We start from the raw sequence: 23602 nt of genomic DNA, 5'->3' as shown, positions 1-23602 counted from the left end.
TGTAAGTTTGTTCTGGTCGCTCCTAGGTGTACTAGTAAGGTATACGTGCATTGAACGCATGAGACTTGATAACTAAATTATGAATAAATACCACACTATAGCATGTAAGCTTTGAGTCATATATATGCATGATGTAGATGTTCGTTTAATTCTTGTAGTTCATCTCATTCAAAATCAATTAGTTTTATAAAAAAACTATTTTAAGATTCATGGAATTGTGCATTGTAAAGTATAAAGTAAAAACAAATAGTGAAAATTCATTTAGATTTTTTTTGGGAAATTAAGATATGGAAGATTTTAGAACAAAGGAGAAGTGCTTGTGTTTTGAGGTTTGTGCATTATGCTTAAGTTCAACAATGGAGTCTTCTAAATTATACATGTGGCAGAATTTAGTGAAATGTAAATGATATCCAACAGCCAGTAGTGCTCGGATTTGCCATCTCTATACCGTTGGTTTGACTTCATCCAACGACCAACTTTCAAAGTTATTTTCGCACTATATAGGGATATAGATAGGCAAACAACGAGTTAGCCCACTGTAAGGGTTTGTACTGCATGGTCGATAAAAAAATTGATTACAGTACTAAATGTTGGGGGCTTGGTACGTTCTGTGCCTCACCTCGCCTAACAGGCATCGCCTGCAATTTGGTACGTCATGTCATCATTTGCGGGATCCACATGTCACAATCGTCATCAAAACGACCAAAACCACCAACTAGTGGGTTTTTGCAAAAAAAATTAGCCTCAAAATTAGTGATTTTTAGCACAATTCTATAGAAGGGTGGTTCCTGCAACGCTAGCGTTCAATGTCGATGTTTTCTACTCTCTGCAGCAATTCAATCAAATCTTATAAAAACCATGGTTGGGCAACCAGATTCATCCGGAGATAGCTAAAGAGGAAGGTGGAGGCCATGAAGACGGTGCAAACCAGTGACCCGCTCGGCCAGGATACCACAAAAGCGCCACTGCAACCTTTGGGAGCATTTAGGAACATCTTGAGGGAAGAGGACAACCATTTGGCTTTCGAAGGGGGGGGGGGGGGGGGGGGGGGGGGGGGGGGCATGGATGGCTAGGTCTAGGTGTTGGTAGCAGCCACTGTAAGGCATGTCTTAAATCGACAAAACTAGGACATGCGACTTACTTTCTCGGGAAATACTAGAGATGATACCTCATGCGTTGTTGCGGAAATATGTTACAGTTATTTCAAAGATATGATTGTACACTAACAGTATTCTTTAGGGCCACTCGAATGGTTCTGCAAGAGCCAAGCCAGAAGTACCCCAACCTTATCCCCTCTCGCGGGCGACGAGGAGGGTGACCGCACCACCGCCGCCATCGCACCCCTCCTCCCGCCTCCTCCTCCCTCGCCGCTGCCAGAGGGCGGGGCCGGGCAAAGCACGGTCGCCGCCGGTGGCGGCGGGGCCCATCTCGTCTCTTCGTTCGTGTTGGCCAGCGCACGCCGACAGCCCCGAACCAGGTGGTAGCGCTTCCGTGGGGCTCCACCGCGTGGCATCGCATCAACGCTGGTGGTAGCGCGTGGGTGCCGTGGCGGCGTGACGGGGCACGCCCTAGTGGTGCACGGCCGGTGTGGTGAAGGCCGACTATCGGATCCAGACGCGATGGGTGCGGGCTGCGGGCGGCCTGGGCTGCGGACAATCGCCTTCGTGGTGGTGGTCTGCTGGCGGAGGTGGCGGCGGAGTGGTGTGGGTCTCGCCCTTCATCTCCTCTGGTTTCGGTCGGGGGCTGGTGGTGGTGGATGTGTGCCAGCCAGATCTGACGCTTTTATCCGGCGGGCGGCGCGGGTTGGGGCAGCGGCCCATGGGTGGCTGCTGCTCCGACTATGGGCGGCGGCGGTGAGGTGGCTCGGCCCTCTGGGCGTGGCGGCTTCCATTCGCTGAGCCGACATCATGGCAGTTCAACGGGTCGGCTGCAGCGGCAGCTAGGTTTCTAGCGTTGGCTCGTTTGTAGGCGGCCCGTTTCGACCTTTGGTACCTCTCCTCGTCGTCTGGTTGCTACCGTCTTCGAAGGTTCGGCCCTCCCCGGGCTTCAGTCCATCGCTTGTCGCGCGCTCAGCAGCAGGACCGAGCTCATCTTACCCGGCAGCAGGACTGACCTCGCCTCGCACCCAGCAGTAGGACCGACCTCGTCTCGCGTCCGGCAACAGGACGAGTCGATGGAGACATTGGGGGTAGCACAAGGGTGCGAAAGGCGGGTCCTTTTCGCCCACATCTTTGGTTGGGGTAGCGGTGGGTCTTGAATTAGGTGGTGTCCAGGTCTTGGATGTCTGGGCGGCGGCCCTGGTGGTGGTTCCGCGGTGCTCTTGGGTAGAGCCCGTGGTTAGGTGCTGCCAGGTGGCCATGGCCGTGTGGGGGCGGCGTGGTCGCCGGGGTATGGCGTTCGGTGGCGGTGAGTGTTGGCCGTGGTGAAAACCTGTTCTATCTTTGGACGGACCGGCGGCGGCGACGCTCGTTCCCTTCTTGAAAGCGTCGTCGCGGCTTTCATTGCTTGTCGTGTTACTTCAGGGGAAACTCTGATCCCCAGGTCGGGTGGCGCTCCGGTGTCGTTTCCTTTCTGAAGGCGCCGCCTTAGAGCCCACGGTTCGTCGTATGTAGCTTCATCTCTTCGCGGTGGCGTGTTTACGGTTGAGGACCCCGGTTGCTCTTATAGCATTAGGGTTGTTGTTGCTGCGCTCAATGCCTATGTATCCTGCCTTAGGTGTGTGCGTGTGTAGTGTTGGCAAGTGTTTGTACCGGTTGTTGAGGATCATTGCTTTGTATATAAAGCGGGGCGAAGAACAGTAAAAGTATTCTCTAGGCATCAGCCCATACAGAAAAGTAGTCTTTTTTTTAGTTGGAAAAGTAGTCTTAAGTATAAGTAAAGCATAAGTGAAAGCAGGATTTTGAAAGATCACTGAGAAATGGAGAAAATTATCATAGGAAATGCTTTGGCTGAGATTCTTTGGCATTGATCGCTAGTGAAAGCAGGGGAAAGTAAAAACAATTGCAGCCTGGAGAAGTCGATTTGTAGCTTTTCCTCCATAACCATGCCACCGTAGTCGTCAACAAAATAGTATTCTGACGTTTCCTCCATAACCATGGCACTGTGGTCGTCAACAAAATGGTATTCAAACGACGACACGATTCAATTCGAAACATGCATGTTTTGAGCACAACTACAGTACTCTAGACTCAGACTAACAACATATTAGCACTATGAGCTACAATACTAAAACTGGTTCGCAGCTGAAGACACTGAATCACAGAACAGAGCAGCATACTACTATGACATATACGCAATACCAAAAGTGACTTCAGTAGCCCACGCACATACTGTCCAGGTTCAGCTTGCACGGTATACTGCCTGGACTACTTCACAGATAGCTGCCTGTACCACTACCATACCAGAGCAACAACATACACAAATGACTCGCCCGTCGCACGGCGATCTGCAGGATAGCATTACGAACTAGTATCTACACAACAACTAGCTGGGTGGTGTGGTAACTACCTATTCACAAGCGTGCTGACGTGCTCCCACAATAGACCAAACTCACCGTGGCGCGGCGTTGGAATGATACGATCTCTCAAGATCGTTAGCTTCTGCCTTGAGTCTTGAGATCTTCACAGCATTGCTCATCTTCCGTGTGATGGCAGACCGCATCATGTTGCGCATGAGATACGCATGCAGTTCGAGATGATGGACGGTCATAGCCAGCGCGCGAACTTGCATGCCGAGTTCTTGGTCGTAGGTTTCTATGTGAGCAATCTTCTCCTCCAGCTTTTCGACGCGACTATTATCTGTGGCGAGTAAAGCTTCCACGCGTGATCTCAGGCACATGACGTCGAAACCATTCTCCTCGAGCAAAGCAAGGCTTTTCATCTTCTGTACAAGTAGTTCTTTGTCACCCTGAACATCCAGCATGTTGATGCTTTCTGCTAAATTAGCAAAAGAGAGCATCAAACCTAATGCCATCCCTTCGCGGAGCTCTGGACAACACTGCTCGAACTGACGAAAATGTGGCTGCTGTGGCGCTTTCCTGAATATTTCCAGTGCCTCAAGATGTGCCCACAATGGGGAGGTCTTCACAAATGGAAGATGATGGGCTGCCAAGGATCCTGAAAGCAGGCTGTTCGTGTCCATGGTACTCTCATGCACAGCTAGAGATTCCGGCGATAAGGGAAAGACAGAATCATTTGTTCTGCTTGCAACATACCTGGGTACTGGTGTACCCTCCACACCATTTGTAATGGCCAAGCTATCATCGAAAGGTTCTGTCACACTATAATTGTTCATGCCAACAGAAGAGAACCGAGTTACTGTCGACTTCTCGACGGATTGGCTACTGCATAAGAACTCTCTGCTTGGACTTTCATTGGTAATCATGTCATCCTCAAGTGCAGTTAAAGATGTGGCTGAGAATGGACAGTGAACGCTAGAATACTGATTATGATTCCCATTGCTGGCTAACCCAACTACATTCCCTTGATGGTTCGCCTCATCCATATCTTCAGTTATATTGACCTCCAAATCCCACTCTAATGGTAACAGATTAGGTACAACACCATCTAAAGTAGCCACAGGTATGAGAGACAAGTCCTCAGATGGAGCAACATAACCAGTCACACACTCCACCGCAGCGGCTGTGTTGTCCTCATTAGCTTCACAACTTTCTGCTGAAGGCAACAAAAGAATGCTTGCATTATCAGCCATAACCAAATATCTCTGACACCATTCTCCACCAGAGTTCTGCTCAACACTAGTTTCACCAACATAGCGAACTTCCTGAAGATCTATTCCACTACCTTCTTGTGAACCTGGAAATCGAAAGTATCATGATACAACTGCTAGTAATATAACGGAGATGTTGCTGACATTTCTGTAATCAGTACATATTGCAGACTGTTCAGAAATCAGAACACATACCTAATAGTCTGTCCTGTGGGTCAGCTCTTGGTTGTCCAAACGCTCCAAATAACAAAGGCCGTGACTGCCGACTTTCTGGCGTAGATGGTATGATAATCATCTGAGAAGATGATTGTTCCAGATGACAGCTTGGAGCAAGTGAAGATGAAGTCAGCTGCTTAAATGCTGCCGTTGGTGGCAGTGAAGCAAGTGATAGCTCAGACCGTAATGACAATACAGCATTCCCTTGATTATGAGTAATTTCATTGTTCTCATTGCAAATGGACAGAGGAAGAGGAGAAATTTTTCCTGATATCACATCTTCATTCTTCAACTTTTTGTCACGACAAGAATCAGGTTCATTACCGATTTTATCAGTGTCATCATACAAGGCGGAAACTAGCCTTTTCCGAGAAGTTAATCGAGGTTCATTAGAAGATTTCTGAGATGGATGCACCTCATGGACATTATTTTGGTGTGAAAGCTAACACATAGGAAAAAATAACACATCAGTACACCATAAAGATTTGAGGCAACATTGAATAACATAATTGATGTTTGGAACGTAGAGTAGGGATAATATTCCAATTATGAACTAACTTGCATATTCCTAATTCATTTGCAGAAGCTTCTGTTTTCAAGTGCGCATTTGTTTTCCTAAACATACAAGATGAATATGTGGCCATCATAACAGGACTAAGTCTATCACAGTTTACTGGGCCCAAGGGATTGAAGAACAAACAGATGGAAAGTGTCTTTAGTCCTGATGCAAATGATGCACAATGAAGGTGTATAAAATGAGTAGCATGCTGCAACAGTAGTGATAAGAGGAGCCAAAGTACTATGGTAAGGTTATCAAATTTCTTTGAAATCCAAAAGACTAAAATTAAGTATAATATACTTGTTGCAAGCAACAACAACAAAAAACAGCAGAAAAGAATGACAGAAGACAAAACATGGATTATGCAGTAATTATACCTCTTTCACGCAACGTACCCATTTTTTACCGTCCCAGTCAACCCGTGGCCTTAGTTGCGTAATTTCAACCGTCAAAACATCCACAGGTTCGTCCTCCATGTCTGTCTTGCGATTCTTCAATTTCACCACATACTTCTTGTTGATTCCACTACCTAAAACCTTAACAATAACACCAGGCCACCAGCTACCTTCATGGTGGACCTCAACCTGAGAAGGAGGAGAAAATCTGTACTTGGAGTGCATACGGGTGATGGCGCGTGCTGGCCGAATATCTTGAGAATCGACAATCTCAGTGGCCACTTCCCTGTCATTTTCAATATGCATATACTGTACTAGAAAATTTGTAGCACCAATCACTTTAAGAACAGTAGCTGGACTCCAGGATGCGCCCAAGGATTTTCCACTCACTTCAACTTGGTTTCCCTCACCGAACAAAGGACTTCCATTGTCCTGCAAACAACAAGAGAATCAGAAATAACAAAAGAGATAACTGCACCATGGGTGCAGATTAGTCATTGAAGTTGAAAAGTGTTATCCATTTTAAATGATCCACCCACATCCTTTTAATTTGAAGTTAGCAGCACATGTTAATACACCCTTGGAAAATATTTATATTTATCTCAAGGCTGCATATTACCATAGGGTGCATATACATGGCTGTGTAGCATGGTAGCCCCCAAATTTGTAAGTTAAAATGTCAAATGGTCATCATTAATTTTTGATAAACATCTAGGAGTAGTGCTAGTATTTCAGTATTTGTTAATCACTTATCTGGTAATGGTTGGTCTGAGAGCACAACCCAAAATAGGAATATGTGGGCTGGAATTAGTAACTTCAAGAAGGTAAGCTAATTCAGATGAGAAAGACAGCAGAAAATCTCAAATGAGAAACTGCACAAGCAGAACATGAGCTGTTTTAAATTGAAATATAATTTCAATATGAGCGCGATTAATTTGAAAATCTACAGTATGTTTGATTTCACCGCATGTTCCCCAAAAGAAAAAACGATTAACTGTGTTCATGGATCTTATATACTTCTTAGAATTGAACCAACTAGTTGCCATTTCTTGAATGAATTATATATAATTTACAAGAAAAAAAAGCTAGTTCCCATGAATTGACTGAAGAAAATGTAACCTAATTAAGTTCCAAAGTATGAAAAAATAGAGATTTTAAAATTTATCTATGATTCGTCCAAAAAAGTTCAGATAATTGACAAAAACAGAATATATCCATGGTCTAAAATTGATAAAGAGCATGCTACATGCAACAAATCCATTTGGGGACAGACGCACAGGACACTCCAAGCACCTGAAAGTTGTACTGAAAGTGAAATGTTTTTATCCATAGTCGACAAACTAATTAATCTATCAAATAAACCACCTAAATGCAACCCAAAGCAGTACTATGTGAATTGTGAACAGAGGAGGCACCCCACTTACCACCTCTGCAGCCGGGACCCACCGGCCGTCCTCGAACACGCGGTGCGGCCGCAGATCCGCCTCCTGGAACTCCAGCGTCTCCCGCGAGGTGGGGAACGTGACCCTGTACGCCCTCGGCTGCCGGCGATCCCCGGCCATCAGCGGCGGCGGGACGACGGCGTAGACCACGCCGACCCACCACCCGTCGTTGTGGAACGCCTCCACCATCTCGTGGACCGCGAACTCCCTTTCCTCGACCGGTGGTGGCCGCGGCCGCACGTTGGCGGCGGCCGCTGTCTCCCTGAGCGGCTCGTCGTCTCCGTCGTCGGCCAGGAGCGTGGTGTATTCCACCGTGTAGCGCCCGCGGCGGCCGGCGGAGAGCTTGTGGCCGGCGACGGTGGCCTCATAGAAGGAGCCGGCGAAGCCCGGGTCGTCGCTGCGCACCTCCACCTCCGCGCCGACCGGCAGTAGTATGAGCTCCTCGTGGTCGTCCTCCGACTCATCGTCCGCCTCGTCCTCATCCTCCTCCTCCACGCCGACCGGCAGCAGGAGCTCCTCCTCCGACGATGAGGAGTCGGAGGGGGTCGGACGGCGCCTCCTGGCACGGCCGCGGCCCATGGGAGCTGGCTGCTTTGGGTTCCTCGGAGTGCGATGTGGGAGAGGCCGAGGTGGTGATGTGCTGTGCTGGGTGGTGTGAGAGCGACTCCACTTCCGAGGTAAGGCGGGGGTGGTGGGGGTGGACAGCACAGCAATAGTTGACGCGTGGCGGGACAACGCAGACCAGAAACCGGCAGTGTCACCGCTCCCCTGTTTCATCAATTAACTAGTACCAGCTACTACTAGTCAGATAGTTACTACGTACTACTAGTCAGATACCGCCTTTATTAGCCCCCTTCGTGTTTAGTATAAAATTTTAATCATAGATTTAACTAACAAAATGTCAATACATGTCATAAAAAAGAGTATATCATTGAAAACTATGTTCAAATACGAATCCAACGATATAATTTTTGCTGACATGCATTAACATTTTGTTGGTAAAAGCTATAGCCAAAATTTGACACAAAATACAAAGAAAACTAAGGGCCTCTTTGATTCATAGGATTGCAAAAACACAGGATTGAAATGGCATGTCCATTGGATCCCTATAAGATTTGAATTTGTTTGATTGTGTCAAGGGAAAAACAAAGGATTTCTTTCAAGAGGTTTGAGTGGATGCTAGAATTTCTGTGAAATGCAGTACAAATGAATCCTTAGGAAAAAATCCTACAAAATTCAATCCTACGAATCAAACGATCAACATAGGAAAAATTCTTAAGGATTCTAACCCTTCAAAAATCCTATGAAAATTCTTTGAATCAAAAGAGACCCTAATAAACCAGAACGATGCTAGTAGTTCAGTGTTAGCGACGTGTTGGTTTTTACCAACGTTTTTTTTTTAAACTTTATCATACTTTTACATCTACACGATACCTACATATATATATATGTCGCGTGAATTTAGAATTGGGTCCATCGATCCTAGGCAGGCATGCCGGCAATCTATTTTACGGGTGGGGAGGGGGAGGGGGCAGGCTCGCCCGCATTCTAACTTAGGTGTGTGGGAGGGGTGCAGGTTCCCCGAAAAGATTTGTCCCTTGCCAGGGTGAGAGGGATGGCCATGGGCGGCGGTTGAGGGGAGGCCGATGCGGCTAAGATGGCGCGGGAGCACTGCCGGCCGTGAGCGGCGCAGGTCGACGGAACGTGGTGGTAGTTTCAGGGAAGAAGATGAACGTGGTGGCCGTTCATTTTGCATCCGACAGCTAAAAACAGGTATATCCGCATGATATAAAGTAATATGCATGGTATATAGTAATGCATTATATATCATGCATTCTAGAACTAAATCTACAAAATTATCAATCCACACTAAGCACATCAATCAATTTGATTACTCACCCTAAAATTTATCATTCCTACAACATATATTGGTCGCGGTCAGCAACAGAGGCGGGGCCATTCCTATAGAATTCCTATAACTTAGCATGTAACACTAGTAGAAAAGGGGGCAAAGGTCCAGGCCGGGTCAGCCCATTAGTCCCGGTTCAGTCCAGAACCGGGATCAATGAAGGCATTGGACTCGGTTTGTGAGCCCAGGGGGCCGGCCGTGCCACGTGGGCCATTGGTCCCGGTTCATCTGGACCTTTGGTCCCGGTTGGTGGGACGAACCGGGACCAATGGGCCTCGCTCCTGGCCCACCACCATTGGCCCCGGTTGGTGGCATGAACCGGGACCAAAGGCACCCCTTTGGTCCCGGTTCATGCCACCAACCGGGACCAATGGTGGTGCCTATATATACCCCCTCGTGCAAGAGCAGAGCACACTGCTCTGTTTTTTCTGGCCGAGGGGGAGAGGGCTTGGTGGTGCTCTAGCTCACCTCCATGCACACAAGGTGTTCGATGGAATGCCCGAGCCACACTACTTAAGCTTTATCCTCTCCAAGCTCGAACTCCAAGCTCCATTTTCCTTAATATTTGTCTAGGTTTAGCGGTCCATCACGCCCCGTCCCCGTCTTCACCGCCGTCGATGCCGAGCTCATCGCCGGCACCACCGTGGTGAGCCTCTTGTTCTTATCTTCTTTCTGAAAGGAAAAATATTCTTACTTGTATGTTTACATAGATACTTGTATTTTTTCTTACTTTTATTATTGCATCTTATATAGTGCGATGGTTTTGGTATCCGCCCCCGTCGGCCCTCGTCCTGTCTATGATTCGGATGTGGTATATATATTATCTTTATAACTATTGGTTCATTTATTGTTTATGAAAATTATGCCGACCAACGTGACATAGATTTTATTTATGTAGGATGTATGTGAATCGGAAATGCCAACCGAAGCTATTGTCGAGAGGTTAAATTTAGTTGAAGAAGAAAACAATTTGTTGAAGGAAAAAATAAAAAAATTGAGGAGGAGAAGATGATATTGGAGTTGCATGTTGCGGATGTCGTCGATGATCACAAGATCAAGATGGATGCAATGCGCTTGAAGATTAGAAAGATTAGAAAATATGCCATTCATACCGAGGCTTGGTATCATTATGCCGTTGGATCAATTGTTACCTTGGTTGCGATTATGATCGCATTTGTTTTCGCATTGAAATGTTTTACATAGTTTCAATGTATGGTTTAATTAATTAGATGCTCTGAAGAGCTATATGTTGTTAGATGAGAACTATGTATGTACTTTGGTTTTAATGTGATGATGAACTTCTATTAATTTGGATACTTAATTATATATAATGCACGCAGATGAACCGGCAATGGATGTACGGTGACAGACACACCTCCGAGTACATTAAGGGCGTGCATGAGTTTCTCGATGCGGATGAGGCAAACAAGCAGAATGGTTTTATGTGTTGTCCATGCACTAAATGTGGGAATACGATGTCTTACTCTAACCGGAAAATCCTTCACACCCACCTGCTTTACAAGGGTTTCATGCCACACTATAATGTTTGGACGAGGCACGGAGAAATAGGGGTTATGATGGAAGACGGCGAAGAAGAAGAGTACGATGACAACTATGTGCTCCCTGAATACGGTGATGCTACAACGGGGGGAGCTGGTGAAGATCAAGAGGAACCAGACGATGTGCCCAATGATGCTGCAACGGGTGAAGCTGCTGAAGATCAAGAGGAACCAGACGATGTGCCCGATAATGATGATCTCCGCCGGGTCATTGTCGATGCAAGGACGCAATGCGAAAGTCAAAAGAAGAAGCTGAAGTTCGATTGCATGTTAGAGGATCACAAAAAAGGGTTGTACCCCAATTGCGAAGATGGCAACACAAAGCTCGGTACCGTACTGGAATTGCTGCAGTGGAAGGCAGAGAATGCTGTGCCTGACAAAGGATTTGAGAAGCTACTGAAAATATTGAAGAAGAAGCTTCCAAAGGATAACGAATTGCCCGACAGTACATACGCAGCAAAGAAGGTCGTATGCCCTCTAGGATTGGAGGTGGAGAAGATACATGCATGCCCTAATGACTGCATCCTCTACCGCGGTGCATACAAGGATCTGAACGCATGCCCGGTATGCGGTGCATTGCGGTATAAGATCAGACGAGATGACCCTGGTGATGTTCACGACGAGCCCCCCAGGAAGAGGGTTCCTGCGAAGGTGATGTGGTATGCTCCTATAATACCACAGTTGAAATGTCTGTTCAGAAACGGAGAGCATGCCAAGTTGATGCGATGGCACGGTGAGGACCGTAAGAAAGACAGGAAGTTGAGAGCACCCGCTGACGGGTCACAGTGGAGAAAAATCGAGAGAAAGTACTGGGATGAGTTTGCAAAGGATCCAAGGAACGTATGGTTTTCTTTAAGCGCGGATGGCATTAATCCTTTCGGGGAGCAGAGCAGCAATCACAGCACCTGGCCCGTGACTCTATGTATGTATAACCTTCCTCCTTGGATGTGCATGAAGCGGAAGTTCATTATGATGCCAGTTCTCATCCAAGGCCCTAAGCAACCCGGCAACGACATTGATGTGTACCTAAGGCCATTAGTTGAAGAACTTTTACAGCTATGGAATGGAAACGGTGTACATACGTGGGATGAGCACAGACAAGAGGAATTTAACCTAAAGGCGTTGCTGTTCGTGACCATCAACGATTGGCCCGCTCTCAGTAATCTTTCAGGACAGACAAACAAAGAATACCACGCATGCACGCACTATTTAGATGACACTGAAAGTATATACCTGGACAAATGCAGGAAGAATGTGTACTTGGGCCATTGTCGATTTCTTCCGACCAACCATCAATGTCGAAAGAAAGGCAAGCATTTCAAAGGCGAGGCAGATCACCGGAAGAAGCTTGCCATGCGTACCGGTGATCACGTACTTGCTTTGGTCAATGATTTACACGTAATCTTTGGAAAGGGTCCCGGCGCACTAGCTGTTTCGAATGATGCTGAGGGACACGCACCCATGTGGAAGAAGAAATCTATATTTTGGGACCTACCCTACTGGAAAGACCTAGAGGTCCGCTCTTCAATCGACGTGATGCACGTGACGAAGAACCTTTGCGTGAACCTGCTAGGCTTCTTGGGCATGTATGGAAAGACAAAAGATACACCTGAGGCACGGGAGGACCTGCAACGTTTGCACGAAAAAGACGGCATGCCTCCGAAGCAGTATGAAGGTCCTACCAGCTACGCTCTTACGAAAGAAGATAAAGAAATCTTCTTTGAATGCCTGCTCAGTATGAAGGTCTCGGCTGGCTTCTCGTCGAATATAAAGGGAATAATAAATATGCCAGAGAAAAAGTTCCAGAACCTAAAGTCTCATGACTGCCACGTGATTATGACACAACTGCTTCCGGTTGCATTGAGGGGGCTTCTACCAGAAAACGTCCGATTAGCCATTGTGAAGCTATGTGCATTCCTCAATGCAATCTCTCAGAAGGTGATCGATCCAGAAATCGTACCAAGGCTAAGGAGTGATGTGGCGCAATGTCTTGTCAGTGTCGAGCTGGTGTTCCCACCATCCTTCTTCAATATCATGACGCACGTCCTAGTTCATCTAGTCGACGAGATTGTTATTCTGGGGCCCGTATTTCTACACAATATGTTCCCCTTTGAGAGGTTCATGGGAGTCCTAAAGAAATATGTCCGTAACCGTGCTAGGCCAGAAGGAAGCATCTCCATGGGCCATCAAACAGAGGATGTCATCGGGTTTTGTGTTGACTTCATTCCTGGCCTTAAGAAGATAGGTCTCCCTAAATCGCGGTATGACGGGAGACTGACTGGAAAAGGCACTCTTGGAAGAGACTCAATAATATGCAGGGACGGATATTCTTGGTCTCAAGCACACTACACAGTTCTACAGAACTCTACCTTGGTGACCCCGTATGTCGATGAACACAAGAACAGTCTGCGCTCCAAACACCCGGAGCAGTGCGACGACTGGATTACATGTGAACACATCAGGACTTTCAGCAGTTGGTTGGAAGCACGTCTCAGAGGTGACAACACTGTTTGTGATGAGTTGTACTTGTTGTCCAGGGGACCATCTTTGATTGTATTGATTTACAAATGATACGAGATAAATGGGAATACATTTTACACGATTGACCAAGATCAAAAGAGCACCAACCAAAACAGCGGTGTCCGCTTTGATGCAACAACCAAGAAGGGAAAGGACACATATTATGGTTACATAGTGGACATATGGGAACTTGACTACGGACAAGATTTTAAGGTCCCTTTGTTTAAATGCAAATGGGTCAATCTGTCAGGAGGCGGGGTACAGGTAGACCCACAGTACGGAATGATAACAGTGGATCTGAAAAATCTTGGGTACACTGACGAACCATTCGTCCTAGCCAATGATGTGGCACATGTTATCTATGTGAAGCACATGTCTACCAGACCGAGATAAAGAAAAGATAAGGAAGTGAATACATCATACGATGAGCCAAAGCGCCACATAGTTCTTTCAGGAAAAAGGGACATCCTGGGAGTGGAGGGCAAGACAGACATGTCTGAAGATTATGAAAAGTTTCATGAAATTCCTCCCTTCAATGTCAAGGCTGACCCAAGCATCCTGATAAATGATGAAGATTATCCATGGTTACGGCGCAATAAGCAAATGGCACAAGCGAAGAAAAAGTGAAGACTTTCTCCCGCAACTATTATGATGATACCATGCCAACTTTGTAACAGACGAGTATGCTATGCCAACATTTTCAGAGTTCATTTGAAAACTATGAATTTAGGTCGAATTTTCTCTATAGGTGCATCTATGTTCATTTTTTAGTGAAGTTAATCACAAACTTGTGATTCACACAAATTTCAAAGAATTCAAATTTTAACTATTCAAATTTGAAAACTAATGGCACTAACAGAAAGTTCATCATTTTTCTAAAACTAATGGCACTAACAGAAAGTTTATAATTTTGCTGACCTAAAAGCAAAAAGAATTAAAAAAATAAAGCAAAAAACAAAAGAAAATAAACAATACAGAAAACAAAACAAAAAAATGGAAAAAAATAAAAATAGCAACAATAAGTATTTTGTTGTAAGTAGAAACAAAATAAAATAAATAAAGCAACAAAGAAAACAAAAAACTAAAAAAGTGTTTTCAAATTTGAAAACTAATTGCACTATCAGAAAGTTTATAATTTTTCTAAAACTAAAAGAAAAAGGAATTAACAAATAAAGCAAAAAACAAAAGAAAATAAACAATGCAGAAAACAAAACAAAAAAAACTGGAAAAAATAGGGCTCGCCCCTGGCCCATGACCATTAGTCCCGGTTTGTGCCACAAACCGGGACTAAAGGGTTGGTCCTCGTTGCGCCCAGAGTTTAGTCCCACCTCACGAACCGAAGGGCGCCCACACCGGTTTATAAGCCCGTCCCTCTCTGCCTTGTTGAGCTCCTCTCAAAGCGAAAATAGATGCCCCTATACAGGAAATTTGACCTAAATTCATAATGAATTTCTCTGAAATTCATAGAAATTGATTATCAATTTAGGTCAAATTTTCTCTATAGGTGCATCTATGTTCATTTTTTTAGTAAAGTTAATCACAAACTTGTGATTCACACAAATTATAAAAAATTCAAATTTAAACTATTCAAATTTTAAAACTAATGGCACTAACAGAAAGTTTATAATTTTTGTGACCTAAAAGAAAAAAGAAATCACTAAAAAACTATAAGTATTTAGTTCTAAGTAGAAATGAAAAAAATAAATAGCAAAAAAGAAAAAAATGCCTATAATATTTGTTATGACTAACTAAAATTACCAAATTGAGTATAATGATAAAACAGAGTAATATTAAATAGCAGGAAAAAGAATGACTCGAAAATCAATTTTTATAGTAAAGTTATTCATAAACTAGTGATTCACACAAATTTTAAAAAATTCAAATTTAACTATTCAAATTTTAAAACTAATGGCACTAACAGAAAGTTTATTTTTGTGACCTAAAAGAAAAAAGAAATCGCTAAAAACTATAAGTATTTAGTTCTAAGTAGAAATGAAAAAATTAATAGAAAAAAAGAAAAAAATGCTACCTACTGGGCCAGCACGGCCTGAATACGACTAGAAACCCAACCAAGGGCCAGGATTCAGGCCCGCAGCAGGCCCAGTAGGCCCACATGCATTGCAGTGTTCAATTAGGCCCGTAAGCCTGCAGTTCAAAGGACTTCGAGAGGGAAGAGGCAGCGGAGCTTATAAACTGGTGCTGGCACTACAAGAAATATGTCAACTTATGACCTTCTGTCCGTGACCCTCGAAGAATTGGTCATAAATCTATGACCATTTTAGACCAATTGGTCAAAAGCTGTTCAGGGGGCTCCAAACCCTGAACCATTGCGACCATTTTGGTCAGAAAGGTCGTAATTTCCTTACACGAAATGGTCACAAAGAAAACAGTGCTAGTCCGCTGCCTTATTTCTAGCTGATCATGACCAATATAGATGGTCATAGCCTTGTAGATTATGGTGGGTTGTGATGACTAGGCGCCATCTCATCAGTTTTGCCTATGTGTCATGTCCATGTGGCAGTTTTTGCCCTAGGTTGTGAAGCAACCTATATTTCTATCATTCCCAAAATTCCCAAAAAAATCTCATAAATTCTTTGGGTCATATCTTCATCAAATATGTAAAAATCCCTCCTTGCCTAGTTCAAAACTAATTCAACAATATTCATTTTCCTATTATGTTCACAACAACACTTTATGAAGGAAGTGCTATTTATATATTCTTGATTGCCCTAGGAATTTTTGGGCACTCTTTCCTATCCAAATCATTACCGCATGACAAAATTCAGCTCCATTTGCCTAGCAAATCTTCCTCGGCAAATTTCCAAAGTTTTTGTCCACCTAGAAGCATTGTGAAGGAAGTACCTTTTTTATATCTCTAAATGAGATGAAATTTATACAGTTCCTTCATATGCCCAAATTATCACCCTCATCCAAATTGCAGCTCAGTCAAATCATCTATGTGAGCCTAGGTTCAATTTATATTTTATGGCCAAATTGGCACGTTGCAAAGAAAGTGTTATATAGACCCCTCCTATTACCCTCAAACTTTTCGGGCACTCTTCCATACCCAAATCATTGCCACATGATAATATTAAGCTCAATTTTCCTAGTAAATATTTCTTGGGAAATTTCCAAAGTTTCTACCTCGAGAGAAGCTTTGTGAAGTAAGTACTAGCTAGGCTTACCCAAATGATCTGAAAATTTACCAGCGCATGACCATACCTAAGTAACTTACCTACACTAATTTTGAGCTCATTTCATTCATCCAATCTCTCTCACTAGTTTTCCCAAGTTTCTGTCCATAGAAGAGCATTGTGAAGGAAGTACCACTTTGGCATGTCCAAATGGTATCCATTTTCTACAGTGCTTTCCTATGCCCAAATAACCATCCTCCACCAAATGCCAGCTCAATCCATTCATTATTTTGAGCCCAGCTTCAACATTCATATTTTTGTCCAGCGTGGTACTTTGCAAAGCAAGTACCACCTAGGATCCTCCTTTTGATCTAAAAATTTGTGAAGACATTCTCCTTAGTAGATGATCATCCTCAGCCAAAACTCACGCCCATTGGCCATGTGCATTTACCGTACCGCTAACCAAACACTTGGCTGCTTATTCATGTTTGAGCATCGATCGGTCTCCTCGTGAGAATCTTATGTTGTGATTTTCTTCCTAGCACCTACCTGGGGAGTGCCCAACCCACTAGACATGCCTAGGCCGCCCAGAACACATGGCAACGCCACGGTCACGCGGTGACCACGCGGCGGGCATGCGACCTTACGCGCTCTAGAGTTGGGGCCCTCGGCCACCGTCCAAACCTCGATGTATCTCCATCAAACCATGTATTTCTGATTAAATAGATACTTATTTACCTAGAAATGATTTTGGAAAAAATAAAGAGCAAACTATGACGCAGCTGTAGTTCAAATTTGACCCGCTTCCAGCTGAATCGACGGGAATTTGTCTTTTTCACCAGAGGTGGATCAAAAATTTTGACACCCAACCATTTTTTCAATTGTGCATTAAATATGGCCTAGTATTTTAGAAAATTGATTTGGTCCAATTTTGCAACAAATATATGGTAGGTCTTTCACAAAAAAAAACTCATTTCATGCACTCGGAGAACGGAAAATGGTTTTTTCGTCCAAAGAAAATGAAAACTTCCTTAGGCAACATTGTTTGCCATTCCAATATGCACTCTTGTGCACAATAGGAGATCATTTGAACAAACTATGCCATGAATGTGGGCATAGGATTGATCATTCGGCTTGAAAGCCATGAATCTTCACGCATGATAGCTCATTTCTGATAACACTTTTTTAAAAGAATTTCCGTATTACAAGTTTATTATTTTTCCTGGTAACTTGGTCATATATAATGACACAATGCGAAGGTTTTCCAATTTTTTGATTTTTCTTGAATTTTTTATGCCCGTTTCAAAATGCGGTCAAAACGGCGGGAATGACCGTTCCTAGCTAGTGGTTGAATCTTGGAATTTTTTTGGTGTTTCTCTGATTAAATAGATACTTATGTACCTAGAAATGATTTTTGGAAAAAATAAAGAGCAAACTACAAGGCAGCTACAGTTCAAATTTGACCCACTTCCAGCTGAATCGGCGGAAGTTTGTCTTTTTCACCAGAGGTGGATCAAAACTTTTGACACCCAACCATTTGGTCAATTGTGCATTAAATATGTCCAAGTATTTTATAAATTTGATTTGGTCCAATTTTGCAACAATTATTTGGGATGTCCTTCACAAAAAACCCTCCTTTTGGGCACTCAAAAAATGAAAAATGGTTTTTTCGTCCAAAGAAAATGAAAACTTCCTTAGGCAACATTGTTTGCCATTCCAATATGCACCCTTGTGCACAATAGGAGATCATTTGAACAAACTATGCCATGAATGTGGGCATAGGATTGATCATTTGGCTTGAAAGCCATGAATCTTCACGCATGATAGCTCATTTCTGATAACACTTTTTTAAAAGAATTTCCGTATTACAAGTTTATTATTTTTCCTGGTAACTTGGTCATATATAATGACACAATGCGAAGGTTTTCCAATTTTTTGATTTTTCTTGAATTTTTTATGCCCGTTTCAAAATGCGGTCAAAACGGCGGGAATGACCATTCCTAGCTAGTGGTTGAATCTTGGAATTTTTTTGGTGTTTCTCTGATTAAATAGATACTTATGTACCTAGAAATGATTTTTGGAAAAAACAAAGAGCAAACTACAAGGCAGCTACAGTTCAAATTTGACCCACTTCCAGCTGAATCGGCGGAAGTTTGTCTTTTTCACCAGAGGTGGATCAAAACTTTTGACACCCAACCATTTGGTCAATTGTGCATTAAGTATGTCCTGGTATTTTATAAAATTGATTTGGTCCAATTTTGCAACAATTATTTGGGATGTCCTTCACAAAAAACCATCCTTTTGGGCACTCGGAAAATGAAAAATGTTTTTTCGTCCAAAGAAAATGAAAACTTCCTTAGGCAACATTGTTTGCCATTCCAATATGCACCCTTGTGCACAATAGGAGATCATTTGAACAAACTATGCCATGAATGTGGGCATAGGATTGATCATTTGGCTTGAAAGCCATGAATCTTCACGCATGATAGCTCATTTCTGATAACACTTTTTTAATAGAATTGCCGTATTACAAGTTTATTATTTTTCCTGGTAACTTGGTCATATATAATGACACAATGCGAAGGTTTTCCAATTTTTGATTTTTTTGAATTTTTTATGCCCGTTTCAAAATGCGGTCAAAACGGCGGGAATGACTGTTCCTAGCTAGTGGTTGAATCTTGGAATTTTTTTGGTGTTTCTCTGATTAAATAGATACTTATGTACCTAGAAATGATTTTTGGCAAAAATAAAGAGCAAACTACAAGGCAGCTACAGTTCAAATTTGACCCACTTCCAACTGAATCGGCGGAAGTTTGTCTTTTTCACCAGAGGTGGATCAAAACTTTTGACACCCAACCATTTGGTCAATTGTGCATTAAATATGTCCTGGTATTTTATAAAATTGATTTGGTACAATTTTGCAACAATTATTTGGGAGGTCCTTCACAAAAAACCCTCCTTTTGGGCACTCGAAAAATGGAAAATGGTTTTTTCGTCCAAAGAAAATGAAACCTTCCTTAGGCAACATTGTTTGCCATTCCAATATGCACCCTTGTGCACAATAGGAGATCATTTTTTGAATTTTTCATGTGAAAAAGTAGAAAAAAAGAATGCTCAGGGATTCTTTTTTGAAACATAAATTGTCTTTTTGATGAGAGGTGAATCAAAAACATTTTAAATTTTAAGATTTGGTCAATTGTACATAAAATGTTGTCTTATAGTTTTGGAAAATGGTGTGGTGCCATTTTGAAAGAAATATTTGGTAGATTCTTCACAAAAAAAGAATTTTGTCACTCCGAAAATATAAAATGATTTCCCCCCCTAAAAACTCATTTCTCATAACACTTTTTAAAGATATTTGTATTATTCCAATTCCAAGTTTGTTAGTTTTCCTAAAAAACTAGGTCACATTTGCTAACACAATGAGAATGTTTTTATTTTTTTGAATTCTCATATCATAAAACTGTTTATATGATTCAACATCTTATTTTTAATTGATTAAGACCAATTTAGATGGTCATAACGTGTACTGGGCTCTGATTGGTCGATGAGCATGTCACGCGGATCGTGGCTTCAGCGCCGTCGGATGCTCCTCTCCAGATCCGACGGCAGCCCTTTCTCCCTCACCCCCTCTTTGTATGAAAAAAAGGAAACTCCCTCCCGCACGCGAACCCTAGCGTCGTCTCCCTCTCCAGATCCAGATCCGCCACCCCTCTCCCTCTCCCCTCGCCGCCTCGCCTCCCCTCTCCCTCTCCCCTCGTCGCCTCGCCTCCCCTCGCCGCCGCACCGCCCATCGCCTCCCGCACCCCCTCGCCCGACCTTCTCCCCCCTCCCCTCCCCTCCCCTCCCCTCCCGTGTCCCCATCCCGTCGAAACCCTAAGCGGCGGCAGGTGCCATGGTGAAGGGACGCACGGGGCAGCGCGTCAGGCTCTACGTCCGGGGCACCATCCTCGGCTTCAAGAGGTGAGCAGCCCCGTTCTTGGCCATGCTCTCGCCGGATCTAGCGATTCATTTCATGGTGAGATTGGGCGGAGCGCTGATGGCGATGTGGGGGTTGATCTGCAGGTCGAAGTCGAACCAGTACGAGAGCACGTCGCTGGTGCAGATCGAGGGGGTGAACACCAAGGAGGACGTGGCGTGGTACGGTGTCGCCGCGACGGAAGAAGCCTCCTCCGCTCTGCTCTGCTCGCTGGTACGGACTCCCCTCAACCCCTTCCTCCCGCCCTGGCCGGCCGGCCGAGGTTCCGATCGGATCCCCTCTCGCGCTTCAGGGAGACGGCGCGAGAAGCTCTTCGGTCAAGCTTAGCTATCAAGGATTGATTTATGGATGATTCCTTTGGGAACCTTGTTTAAGTTACAGTCTTGACACAGTAGCTCTTACTCTACCTGTGTGGCAATCATATTGTGTTTGAATGTAGCATAGTATCTGATTATGGTGTTTTTTTAGGTATTTATCTTCAGAAAAGGGATGTGTACAGTATTAGTATTTCCAGGAATCTGATTATGACACCTTGCTATCATGCCCCCCTAAAACACATGAATTTGTTTTACCTTTCCCCCTTCGTGGTTACTGGTTTTGGACTTAAGGACACACATGCGTTAGTCGTTAGTATTCACGTTTTATTTCTTTTTGCAGGATAGTTAGTATTCACTTTGCTGTTCTGCTTTATACCTGTGGTTAGTCTACTTACTGTTTCTGGACTTGAGGGCACACTTGTGTTGTGTGGTGGTATTTTACTTTTCTGTTTGGTTTTATACCTGTCCATGGTGTATATATGAATGTCCTGAAATCAAATAACCTTCATAGGATAGGAAATTGGTAGTTTAGCTCATATAGATGATCTTATAGTGAACAGCTTCAGTTGTTTGATGCATGTTGCTGCCGTTTATCGCTGCATCTATGTTCATTCAGTATTAGTAGCTCCTTGGATCTGTGCCCATGCATTGTATGCTCTTCTTTCCATATATGTACTGCATTTCTATATGGCAATGAGCTTACCCTCTGTTGTCCTGTTTCCATGGTGCGCGCAAACTGTGCAGTGCTGCTGTGGCTCCTGGTGGCGGTGAGCGTGAAGCTGGGGCGGCGCCACATCGCCCACAACGCGGTGGAGCTGATGGAGAGGCGTCTGGCCAAGGACGACTTCCCCGAGTACTACGACAGCAAGACGGGGCGGTACATCGGGAAGCAGTCACGCAAGTTCCAGACGTGGTTGGTGGCGGGCTACCTGGTGGCCAAGATGCTCCTGGACGACCCCTCCAACCTCCGCGCCGTCTCCCTGGAGGACGCGGCCACACCCGAGCAGCATCTAAAGTTAGCATCTGCTGCACTATCGCTGATGATGTTTGTTTAAGGACGTTGCTTTGCTCTATGTGATTTTACTCTAGCATGTGTGTTGCATTTTGTCCTGCGCCTTGAGAATGACTAGGATTTATGTTATAGAATTCCAAGTGTAGTCGCAATATATAACATGCCTAAAGTATATGGACTTGTGCATTGTGTCCATCGAGAGTAGATAGACTATTTCTTTCATGATTCATCTATATATGCTGCTCTTATATGCAAGTACCGATCGAGTACGGACGTGGTACTAGTAGCGACACTGTGCCCGCAATCAATGCACGCTTTCCATCATGTTTGGTCGTTGGTTGTTCGATCGGTGACTTGGTTTACTTCTTCTGTATTACTCCTGTTATACTAGATAGGAAGCTATTCACTTATTTATTTTTACAGGAAGCTAACTTGTTCATGCGAATAGATAGGCATTGGCATTATACATGGCTTGACTTCGTTCCTTATCAAATGAACCAAACATGATTCAGTTTCAAAAACTCGACTCAACATATCAGCAGGAACAGTACAGCGTTTCCAAAGTATCCCCCCAGTTTTTGGGTCAATAGTGGAGTAGGAATAGGAGTAGCCCACGCTAGCGGTGTTCACGTAGCATTTCTTACGTTTTTATCAAATTTGCATCACATATTTGTTATATATATCAGAATGATTAAGAATCTTAATATTTCACTGTTTTCAGTCATCTTGCAGTTTCTGGGACGAGCGGGAGCACGAAGTGCTTTGGCTGTTCGGCAACTCCGAGTGACCACGGTACAGGGCAGGTGCCATGGCGGCAGGTACTTGTGTGGTGAGAAGCAACCTCCGGCTGATCATCAGGAAAGGAAGCAAGCATGAGTATTAGTATTTCTATGACGCTGATGCTCATTGTTGTTGTTGCCCTTTTTAGCTGAAACCCACAAATACAGTTAGAATTTGCCTTGAGATATCTATGTGTGAGTGTCAATACAACTTCTTCAAGGGAATTATCCGGGCCTAACTTATGTGGATGTAGATGCATATTACTACTACTCAATAACCTTCATCTAGTCACCGTTACTGTATGATTAATTCAGAACTAGGATTTTGTTTAAGTAGCTACTAAATCTGCTTGCTTGGTTATGGCAGACATACATGTCTTACAAATTCGTTATTCTTGTTTGAAGCTGAGCTAGGCTACTGCAGTTCCAGCAAAAAACAGGGGAGCCGCTCTTTTTGTTCTTCATTAATAAATTCTTGTTTGAATGCATATCCTGGGGGTGGTGAAGCTGGGAGCCTTTCCTCCCCATAAAAATACTTTGCTCTTCATCATGAGCAATGCCCTTATATAATTAGCTGCCACGAGTGTTTATATACTTGATCACCACACCTCTACTATTCTAGTTACTTTTGCTTTCTTCTCTGTAGTTGTCCAGGGCATAACAGTTTTATGTGTGGCTTGTTATTTTGTTACCAGCCTACTTTCTTGTGCTGCTGGTCGAGTCTTGTGGAGAAGCAGGGCGAATCGGGCATCATCTCACTTGTGCCTCTGTGGTAAGAATAGAACACCACTCTCGCTTGATGTGCATGTATTAGTACAACAAAGCATTCTTACATGGTGATTGTTAGCGACACAACAATTATCTTGCAACATAGCTTGCCAAATTGCTTGCTTGCTTACTATATAACCTGTACTGCTAAACATGTTATCCTACTCCATGATGTTGTATCATTTGCAAATACTCCTGGACATCAGCTCCCATTAGCTATAATCTGTACCTCTAAAAGAGGAGTATAAACTGGACTAATCTGTACTCTATTATGCTTGAGACTTG

General features: G+C 43.8%; 2 protein-coding genes across 2 annotated transcripts; one reads left to right on the top strand and one right to left on the bottom strand.

Annotated features, from left to right (window-relative positions):
- Positions 1 to 3256: 3256 nt before the first annotated feature.
- LOC125540675 lies at positions 3257 to 7970 on the bottom strand. The gene is made up of 4 exons (XM_048704264.1): positions 7323 to 7970; positions 5881 to 6330; positions 4924 to 5386; positions 3257 to 4814 (listed from the first exon to the last, which is right to left on the bottom strand). Exons 1-4 carry the CDS (start codon positions 7917 to 7919, stop codon positions 3550 to 3552), a joined length of 2775 nt encoding a protein of 924 aa, XP_048560221.1. The 5' UTR covers positions 7920 to 7970; the 3' UTR covers positions 3257 to 3549.
- A 13510-nt stretch (positions 7971 to 21480) lies between these two features.
- On the top strand, positions 21481 to 21813 carry LOC125534752 (cytosolic invertase 1-like). The gene has a single exon (XM_048697870.1). The coding sequence runs from the start codon at positions 21481 to 21483 to the stop codon at positions 21811 to 21813; it is 333 nt and encodes a 110-aa protein (XP_048553827.1).
- Positions 21814 to 23602: the final 1789 nt, after the last annotated feature.

The sequence above is a fragment of the Triticum urartu genome, chromosome 2 (assembly GCF_003073215.2).
Source record: "Triticum urartu cultivar G1812 chromosome 2, Tu2.1, whole genome shotgun sequence".
NCBI lineage: Eukaryota > Viridiplantae > Streptophyta > Magnoliopsida > Poales > Poaceae > Triticum > Triticum urartu.
This window is presented reverse-complemented; position numbering and strand designations above follow the sequence as displayed.